An 11,341-nucleotide genomic window follows, 5' to 3' on the forward strand; every position below is an offset into this window, starting at 1 on the left:
AGTCTGCATCTTGTACAGCAATTAACCACTAAGAAGAATATATGCAGTGTATTATTTGTTGAAAAAAAATAAAAATAAAAGCAATTGATGAAGGTGTTATGGAAAAAAAATAAAATAAAGTCTTCCTTCTTGCTAAAAATAAATAAATAAATAAATAAATAAATAAATAAATAAATAGAAGAAAAAAGAGAAAGTTCTTGCTACCATCACAAAATCAGTCAGTGGGGACAAGAATTGAGGTACCTGTTTGGTTATGCTTTGAAAAATACCAAGATCCTACCATACTGAAGATGTGAACCAAAAGCTCTTGAGCCATGGCAAGAAACCCTTCAGTCAGCACATGAGGAACCTTTGAGCTCGCATCACTCCTGTCACCGTCTTGATCATCCTCACTGGGCATCCAAAGGCAAAAGAGTGATTTTCCTGAAGCAGTTGGCCAGTGGCTTGCTACTTGTGACTGGGTCTCTTAGCCTTATTCATATTCCTCTATGAAGAACACACCAGAAATTTGTCATTGCCACCTCTACAAAATTGATATCAGCAAAGTGAAAATCCCTAAACACCTCACTGATGCTCTTACTTCAGTAGAAGTAAATCCAAGAAGAAGAAGCTGCGGAAACCCAGACACCAGGAAGGTGAGATCTTTGACACTGAGACAGAGAGATACCAGACATCAGAGCAGTACAAGGTGGATCAGAAAGTGGTGGACTCAGATTTTAGCAAAAATCAAAGCTGTTCCTCAGCATCAGGGCTACCTGCCATCCATTTTTGCTTTAACAAATGAAATTTATCCTCATAAATTAGTGTTCTAAGTTTCTTACTAAGAACCTAATTAAATAACTGATACATTTTTTAAAATCTTCCAGCTCTTATAATTGGAGGAAAATTGATTTATCAGAACTTTGCAAGACATTTTTTGTAATTCCAGATTTCCTATTAATTTGCATAAATGCACATAAATGACACATCAACAAATCATATTTGCTTTCAGCAACAATGTTTTGTGTTTATGAGTGGATTGATAACTTTATATCTGTTTATTTTTCCTAAAGTAATGTGATTCTGTCTTTAATTCTTATGTCCACAAGTATGAAAGATGAGGAGCTGGAATTATCAATAGTTAAGATTTTTTTGGCTGGGAGATAGCTCAGCAGAATGAGTGCTTGCCTGGCAAGCACAAGATCCTGAGTTCAATCCCCAGTACTGCAAGAAAAAAAAAAGTTTTTTTCTCATACTGAAGAGGAAAATTTTACCATTTTTCTTTAAGTGTCTGTATCTGTCCACCTTATTTATTCTATTTTCTTTGTAGTATCTAATTAAACATCTCTAGTTTTGATAAGAAGACATTGAAAGAGATCACTAATAAGAAGCCTCTGTTATAGTATTTATAATAAAATAATAATAAAGAGTAAAATGTTTGAACATGACAATTTGACAAATGTTTTATTTAAGTGATCAAAAGGGAATAATATAGTATATGACCCTGGATTTACTAACCTAATGAATTGTGTAGTCAAAAAAGTGATTTATAAATTTCAAGTTTTTATTTTTTTGTCAATAGTTGTCAAGATAATATCATTTAACTAATTTGAGTCTCTATTCCTATTTTCTTTTTACTTCAATTTTCATTCAGCCTCCTCTCTGCCACCTTTTGAACTTTTTGGTTTCTTCTACGTTTACTTTTCCTGCTAAGAATGAACTAAAATACAAGGGAATCCAATTACTGAAAATGTGCCATTAAGACACTTCTTTCAAATTTATTTCCCTTGCAAAATATATTTTCCTACAAGAAACAAATTTCCCCAATGACAGTAAGGATATTTTATGAAATTCTTGAAGAAATATGAATAATAAAGTCACAATCATGGAGATATAAGTTAAAAACAGTAACAGTAATGTCCAAAACCCTTGAACTTTCTCCCTGGGAAAACAAGTAAACACATGTACCACTTATTTACATCTGATACCTTCTGAAGACCCCAAATGATAGTATTGGTGGTAAGGTAGTGGGCCAAAAACAGTACATCCTTAACCAGGGAAACACTAACCTGAGATCCATGATAATGATCATGTCCAGAAGAAAATGTCAATTATATTTGCAAAATCCCAATGTTGACTTCTGATTTCTCACCCTACATGTAAAAAGTTTAGAAGTGGCCACTCGTTGTAACAGGGAGGAAAAATGTGAACAATTAAAAAAAAAACCAACAATGCTTCTTCAAATGTGGGAGGAAAAAGCCCTGAGGTCACAACAGAAAGTTGCCCCCAAATTAGAGAGGTAGATGGAAGATAGAGATATGTATAGCTTACCAAGCCAGAAACAACCACAGGAATCAGTATTGCGGTAGGAAATAAAGCACCTCAAAATGCTAGAGTACTCTCTTCTTGTTAATAGAATTTTCATCAGGATCACTTACTTAATCTTAGTCTATCCTGCTATGATTTTATTAGAGCTTGACCTTCCTGGATAAAGAAACATACACAAATGCAGCTCCTTCTAGCATTTCACAATGGGTGAGGGAAACATCCAACTTGAATCCCCTCTAACTTTTCATGTAGGGGAAAGAAAATAAATACAGCTCATCCAGCCATTCTGTCCCACCTAAAAGGAAAAAAAAACTAAAAAGGACTAGTCAAATTTATACCCATGAAGACATGCTTAACAAAAGATTGGACCTAAGCAAAGGCTATAGAATGTTTCCTGTCCCTTCACAACTCCCCATTACATTATTAAAGGTCTAATTACCCAATTTTTTTCAACTAAGATATCATGCTTGTTTTTCCAAAAATCATGAAGTATAATAAAAGGCTAAAAACACAGTTTGAAGAGCTCAAACAATCAACAAAATCAGTGTGAGATATACAAAAAAAGGTTGAAATTACTAGCACAGGAATTCCTTTTTAAAATATGACTAATATGCTATGGGCTTTAATGCAAAAAAATAACATGTAATAACATGGACCACATAAGTAGAGAGATAGAAATTCTAAAATAAAATGAGACAGAACTGCTACAAATTAAAAACATTGTAAAACACAAAGAGAAATACCATATGCTGTCATTTATATAAGGAAACTAAAATACTGATCTAATAAAATAGAGTAGAATAGTAGTTAATCAAAGGTGGGAAAGATTCAGGGATGTTGGAGAAAGTGTGCTTCATAGATACAGGTATGTAGAAGGAGTACTTTCTAAAATGGTACAGTAGGGTAACTATGGTTGACAACAGTTAACTGAATATTTCAAAATAAACTGTAGAGAGAATTTTGAGTGTTTCAATACAAAGAAATGAACAATATTTGAAGTAGTAAATAAATCAATAATCTCGATCAGATTTTTATGCATTGCATACATGCGTTAAAATATCACATGGTAGCCCATAAATACATATATGTATGTGTGATTTCAGATTAAAAATATTTTAAAACACACTGCATTACCAATGAAGACTTTTGATGAAATGATTAATATATATGACACAGCTAGGGAATGAATGTCTGAGACTGATTAAACAATCATAGGAACTTCCAAAGCTTAAAAGCAAAAGCAAAAAAGAGGAAGAAGACTGAAATATAACCAAATAACAATATGCAGGAAATCTGGGAAAAACTTAAAATATCTAACATGCATATAATGTTAAATACCAGAAGTGGTTTTGTAAGTACAGGAAACATCAATCAAGATAAATACTTCCGCCAAATCCTACACCAAGGCATATCTTATTCAGACTTCAGAAAACCAAACACAGATATTTTTTTTGAAAGAAGAAAGAGGGATAAAAATCTTAGTTATATAAGAGCAAAGCTGAGAATTATAACAGATTTCTCAGAAACCACAACAGCTGTCTGAAGTGCTGAGGACAAAAAGCCCGGTAACCTTGAACTCATCTCTTACAATTTGTTCTTTAAAATTGAAGGAGAAATAGTTTCTCGGGCAAACAAAAACTGAAGAAATTTCTTTCAAGTAAACTAACTTTTTAAGAAATTCGAAAGTTCTTTAGAAAGAAGAAAATGGTATTCATAAGAAACTCAGATCCACATAAAGAAAATAAGAGTGTCAGTGTAATATTTTATTAGTAGAAGATAATATGGTGTTTATAGTACAACTTTAAATTAATCAGCTTTAGAATCCATCCCAGGCATTAGTAGAACACACCTCTAGGTGCATGGATCAGGTAAGCAAAACCTTCGGATCAATGTCTGGAAACTTTCCTACTCTCTTCTTCTCCTCTGCTCCCTGGAAATCATGAATTAAACATCTTTGCTCCACCATGACCTTTTGCCATATTTCTCTCCTGCAACCATCTGACTGTAGATTGAAACCACGAACAAATTAAACCTTTCATCCTTTAAATTATATGTTGGGTATTGTGTCTCAATGCCCAGAAAGCTGACTGATATGAATATTCATGTTCTTGGTGCAATAGCATTGTATTGTATGAAAGTGGACTTGGATTGGTAATAAATGTTTATTGCAACTTGTAGGATGATCACCACAAGAGTTAGAAAGGGAAATATAATTAATATGATTATAAAGGATAGAAAAAGGAATCATAAAATGTGTTCATTAAAACCACAAAAAGGACTAGGGCTGTGGGCCCATGATAGATTGTTTGTCTACCAAGTATGAAGCCCTATGTTCAATACTCAACACCACAAAAAATTAAAAGTGCAAATAAAACCACACAAGTCAAAAAAAGTGTGGAAGATAAAAGGAAAAAAAAAGAACAGGCACAAGAAATATAAAAAGGTACAATTTAAGTATTAGTTTCAGCTTATCGATAATTTCTTTAAGCACCAATGGTCTAAATACATCAATGGAAAAAGAGTCATAGGTGAATTGGTTAAAAAATAGACACAATAAACGATATGTTAACTTCTAGGACCCTGTTTTAACTATAAGGACACATTTAGATTAAATGCAAAGGGACAAAGTACAATGTGCTAAAACTAGTTTAACAAGTTGTAATAGATACATTAATTTCAGACATAGTGGACTTTCTAGCCATAAAAACATCAGAAAGAGGAACTTTACATTAAGATAAAGGGATCAGTACTATACTATATTAAGACATGATGATCCTATGTGTATATTTCTAAAAGTAAAGTGTCAAAAATACCTGAAGTATCTTAGAAGCGTAAGATTGAAATAGATAAATCCACTCTTGCTATGGAAGACTTTAATGCCCCTCTGTCAGCAACAGACAGATCCTTTCAACAGACAATCAAAAAAGATATAGTTGTACTAATAGCACCATCAATCAACTAAATATAATTGACATCTGTAGACTATTTTGTGCAATAAAAGTAGAATTCACTTTATTCTCATGAATGGGATAGTCACCAAGATAAGACAGCATTTTGATCTTAAAACAAAATTTAAAGTTTAAAATAACAGAAGCTATACAATATCTGTCCTCAGGTTACAAAAATTTATATAAAAAAGTAAGTTATAGAAAGTTGCTAGAAACCCCCAATACTCTATTGGAGATTAAACAACAAAAACAAATGTTTTTATAAATAAAAAAATAAATATTATAAATAAATTTCAAAAGAAATTTAAGGGAAATATAGAAGTATTTTGAACTCCTGAAAATTATCACAATTGCTAATACACAGCAAAAGCAGTGGTTAAAGGGAAATTTATAGCAATAAATACATATATTACAAAATATAACAGCAATCTAAACTTTCACCTAGGAAACTCAAAAAAGAAAAACCAATTAAATCCAAAGTTAACAGCCAAAACAAGTACAAAATTAGAGCAAGAATCAACAAAATGAAAATGGGAAATCAGTATAGAAATATCAACAAAATGAAATGAAAATTGTTCTTTCAAAAGATTAATATCTTAACAAGGAAAACATGTAGGTGATGCTTTGGGAAAGCATAGGCAAATATGTTCAGTGTTCTGCTTTATTAGCAAACCACAAATTAAGACAATTAATTTCTGCTACATACCTATTTAAATGTGTAAAATCGTGAACACTGAAAACACCAAATGTTGGACCGGATATGGAGCATTAAGAGCTCCCATCACTCATTTCTGTCAGGTATGCTCAATGGTGTAGCCACTTTGGAAGATAATTTGGCAGTTTCTTTAAAAACTAAACCTCTTTAACCACATGATTCAGTATTGCTCTCTTTGTTCTTACCGAAAGGAACTGAAAATGTATTTCCACTTGAAAACTTGTACATGGATATTTATAGCAGTTTTATTAATAGTTGTCCAAACTTAGAAGCAATCAAGGTGTCCTTTGGAAGATGACTAGATTAATAGGCTAAGGTATATCCAGATGATGTAATATTATTCAGCCCACAAAAGATGCTATCCAGGATTGAAAACACGAGGGAAAAATACATGCATATTCCTAGCTGAAAGAAACCATTATGAAAATTCTAAATATTGAAAAATTCCAACTATATAACAGTTTAGAAAAGGCAAAACTAAGAGAATAGGACAAATATCAGTGGCTGATAGGGGTTTTGGAATAGAATAGTTGGAACACAGAGGAATTTTAGGTTAGTGAAAGTATTCTGTGTGATAGTACAATTGTAAACATAGGTATCATATATTTGTCAAAACCCATAGAACATTCAAAGCCAGAAATGAACCCTGACAGAAGCTGTGAACTTTGGATGATAATGATGTGTCAGTACAAGGCTACTAATCATAAGAAATGTAACACTTCACTGTGGAATGCTGACAGTGGGGGATGCTCTTTGTATATGTTTGTGGGATCAGAGAATATATGGGAACTGTGGACTTTCCAGTTTTGATATACACCTAAAACTACTCTGAAAATAAGATATATTACTTATCAGTAAGTAAATTCAAATTGAAATCACAGTAAGATAGCGTCTCATCTCTGTTAAAATAGTTATAATCAAAAAGACAAAATTAGCAAATGCTGGTGAGGATACAGTGAAAGGAGAACTCATACACACTGTTGGTAGGAATATAAATTAGTACAGCCAATAGGGAAAACAATATGCAACTTCCTTTTAAAAACCTAAAATTGTTTCTGGGGATATAGCTCAGTGGTAGAATGCTCAACTAGCATATGCAAAGCCTCTGATTTAATTCCCAGCACTGAAAAAACAAAGAAACTAAAATGGAACTATCATATGACAAGTTATTCTACTTCTGGGTAGATATCCAAAGGAATGAAATCAGCATATCAAAAAGATAGCCACATTCCTGTGTTTTTGCAGCACTATGTACTATAGCTAAGCTATGGAATCAAACAAAGTGTGTCCATTAAAAGAGGAATGGAAACAACCTTAAACAAGAATTAAAATTGTCATCTTGGCAAAATGGATTAAATAGAAGGTATTACTTAGTGAAATAAGGTCACAGAAAGACAAATATTGTATATTTTCATTCATATGGAAATTAGAAGAGTTACTCTCAGCACAGAGTAAAATACTGATTTCTAGAGACTGAGAAGGGTAACACAGAGAGGATCAATGGAGTTGAGTATCAAAATCCTACACTTAGTTGGAATAAGTATTTAGTGTTTTGTAACACATCAGATTGACTATAGTTTGCAACAATATATTACACATCTTATAAAGAACCAGAAGAGAGAATTTTGACAGTTCAGAACATAAAGAAAAAATACTTAAGAGGATGTAACCAAAAATTACTCTGATTTGATCATTATTTCTAGTATATAGACATTAAATTATTACATTGTACCATGTATGCATGTACAATTATGTGTAAAAATAATAAAATTAAAGTTGCATAGAGTATATTATTTTGTAAACATTTAGTGATTTTTAATATTTTTTCTTTTTTGTTCATGTTCCTCATATATTAGGAGAAAATGAAGCCAACACTATTGAAAGCCTCTTTCCTAAGTGCACATGATGACATTAGTGCTTTTAACCTGCTTTTTGCATGGATTCACTTTACTGAATTGCTAACCAGTGTGCTTCAAATTGTTTGCAGTATTAGTAGAGCTGTGTACCTGCAGGATCTATGTCCTTGACACTGATCCAAGAAGGTCCTTAATTGCAACCCTCGATGTAGCAGTTGCCAAAGGATTTATCTTCAACTTCCTTACACAATGATAATCAACTTTTATGTTTTAAATGAGCGTTTCGCAATGCCTCTGAACTTTTCTACAACTCAAAGTCCAAAAGATAAATCAGACTTTGTGTGGCCAGAAGAAAAGAATGCCTAACTGGAAATATTTCTGTCACAGCCAACACTAACCAGGGATATTAACAAAGACCTTTCTTCTGTTGCAGTTTGAGTAGTGTGTTTATTAAAGATTCTTCATCAACACCCTCAATAACATGACCCAAGACTCTTATTTGAACTGATTTATGTCCTTTCTTTTATACTAAGTCTGGACATATCAACTCCTATCTAGAAAAGAACTCTGCATTAGGATTGACATGACAATGTCTAATTAATCCAGAAGAGAAGTTTGCAAAATCATCTCAGACACTAAGTGTGTGAACAAAAAACTAGTTTGAGCAATACAGACTAAGCATTCAAATTTAAAAAAGGAAACTTTGGAAGACAGGGAAAGGGGTTGGCAGATAGCTCAGTAGAATAAGCACTTGCCTGGCAAGTGCAATGTCCCGAGTTCAAACCTCAGTACCACAAAAAAAAAGAAGAGAGGGAAAACATAATCTTATGGTTTGTGTATATTTGTCCTCCCAAAGCCTCATGCAATCATGGAGTAGACTTCTATAGTTTGAGGCTAACTCATAATCCACTGGGATTATGGGTGTGAGTGCTGCTGGGATTATGGATGTGCTTACTACTCTCAGTACGGGGTGGATAGCCTGAACGCAACATAAGGGAGACAGACTTGCTCTCTGCACCCATTGTTGCTACTACTCTTCCCATTTACTCTTACTATAGCAACAGAGCAATGCTGCTGTCTGCCATGTGCCACTCTGCCTTGGAGCCCACTGAGTATGGACTGAAACCTCCAGTAACTGTGAGTTAAATAAACCTTTCCTTCTTTCATTTTGGGTGTCAGGTATTTTGTCCCAGCAATGAGAGAAGAGTAACTGAGACACACAGTGAAGTCCAGCTCAAGTAACTTGAAGCCATGTTCTGGGCTTTAGAATATTAGCAGGAAGATACTCAATAATCATAGTCCTAGAACTTGGAGAGGACGTCAATTAATAACTACTGGCTTGAAACAAATAAGGATTTGAAGCCAGGGAATATAGGCCACATGTAATATTTTTTCAAATTTTGATTTTGTTCATTCATAGCAAGACCATAAAATGCATAAAAGAATTACTTTGAGAAATCCCTATGGAGGCCTAGCAGACTGAAAGTTAGTTTGAAAACCACTGAATTACATGACCAGAACACTGTTACAAGGTGGTGTTAATTCATAAATTCTAAGAATCTCTTCTTTCTTTCTTACCAAAGACTGATTAGGACTGGTTGGTAAGATGCTTTTCTCTCAAACTTCTACAGCCCACACCCATTGACCAATTCTTGCTATCTATACTCTGACTTGATCACTATACATATGCTTAAGGAATAAATCAATTTAATTACAAGTCATGTAAGAAGGTTTTTGTTTTAGTAAAAGTTTTAAAAATCCTCTTAAAAGAACAAAATATAACAACAAAAATACATGCTTATAAGTGTCCAGTCTAAATATTCTTTTAAGCCAAAATTCTATCTGTATATATGAAGCAAAATTATGGAGAGTGACACAGAAAGGAAAACAATGAAAACAGTAAATGTATTGTTTAACAACTTTACAACAAACCACTTAGTAGTTAAGACAGGTGTTACTATCTCCATTATGCAGATGGGGAAGCTGAGAATCCAGGAGGGAAACTATAACTAGGATGTAGAGACAAGAATGAAGCTGGATCCACTTTAATCATGATGCAGTCAACTTTTAGCTCATCCTGCACAACACAGAACTCAAACTAAGTGAACATTTTTATGCGCAGAAGCTAAATTTCTGGTGGTTTAAGTTCAACATCATTTTCATAAGGCTTTGGGGGGGGGGCCTGGATGAGCAAAAAACTCTAAAGATACCTCGTGCTTAATAAATTTATTTTCTTAGAGAGAAATTGTGGTGCTGGTCAGTCAGGGATGACCAGTGGAGTAATAATAGATAGCATTAGAGAAGGAAGTGTCCATTGCTAAATAAACTTGGATTACTACAGATACACTCATTACTGATGTTTGATATCTATGGTTCTTGTCATCGTCATTTTGAAAATAACCTATATAATCATGGTCAAAGGCAGAAAAATATTTTTATTTCACATAACAAATCCATTCCATCGACAGTGCCCATGGCAGTGTTACATCAAGAATGATTGTGAGGTTGATTCCAGACCAAAAAAATAATTCTGCAATTGACTTGTATTCTTTGCCATAAAACTCTACTGAACATTTGCAGCTTTTTTTTTGAGGATCAATCACTTTATTTTTAGAAAGAGATGGACAAAAGGAGGACATATAGAGGCATTCTGACCTCATAGGAAGTATAATCAAGTCAGCTACACAAAAATCAGAGTGAAAAACAATGCCACCTAGCTGCCACATCCACCCAGCTTAAATTTCATTTTGTAGTAACATGCAAACAATACTCCCAAATCTTGGAGTGAGAAGTAGACAGCCACTTCTGCTTTTTCTCATGGGTTTGGGGGTTTTACATAGTGTCAGAGAAGTCATTTAGTCATCACTAGTAATCTCATAATGTAGAGCTAGCTGGTCTTACACATATACAATATTAGCTTAAGGGTATAGTTTAAGTAGATGGCTACACAGTGGTTTGTTTGGGTGACAACAAAGCACTTTGATATATGTAGTGTCTCCCTAATCTTTCAAGAAGATAAAGGATCCATGATTTACCCACACTTAGAAAACAGTTAGAGACAACAGGTGATGTAAGGGAGATGGATAGAGATTTAGGCTAACTTCTGGGGCCAGATGTTATGTCCCAGGAGTCAGATGGAAATGCTAGATGTGAATTGTTCATTCATTCTATTTTAACTCACAATGTTCATACATCCATTCCATATACAGCTAGAAATATTCACCAACAGTGATGGATATTATAAGCCTTCAAGAAAAAAAGGACTACAAGTATCCCATGTGGCCTACTATAGGAGATCAGGGTGAGGATTTTTTTTCCCATAATTTTATTGAGAAACAAATAGCAATGAGACAGTTTCAAATCAAAATGGTAGGATGGTTCCAATAATTAACACATTGCATACTCTCTTCTTAGAGGTTATTTGCTGTATAAGATGCTGACATGCTATCCTATTTACAAACATTATTAGAACAAATACCTCTATTCATTAAGAGAATGTAAATGTATATCTGTCC

The 11,341-nt window shown here is 33.5% G+C and overlaps 1 protein-coding gene across 1 annotated transcript in view; it reads right to left on the reverse strand.

Moving 5' to 3' along the window:
• The window catches only part of Rtl4 (retrotransposon Gag like 4), a 44,992-nt gene extending 44,592 nt beyond the window's left edge, over positions 1–400 (reverse strand). The window contains 1 exon segment of the mRNA XM_023699914.1: positions 281–400. Within this exon segment, the coding sequence (XP_023555682.1) occupies positions 281–400 (120 nt within the window).
• Between the last annotated feature and the right edge of the window lie 10,941 nt (positions 401–11,341).

The sequence above is a fragment of the Octodon degus genome, unplaced genomic scaffold (genome assembly GCF_000260255.1).
Source record: "Octodon degus isolate 3935 unplaced genomic scaffold, OctDeg1.0 scaffold00117, whole genome shotgun sequence".
NCBI classification, from domain to species: domain Eukaryota; kingdom Metazoa; phylum Chordata; class Mammalia; order Rodentia; family Octodontidae; genus Octodon; species Octodon degus.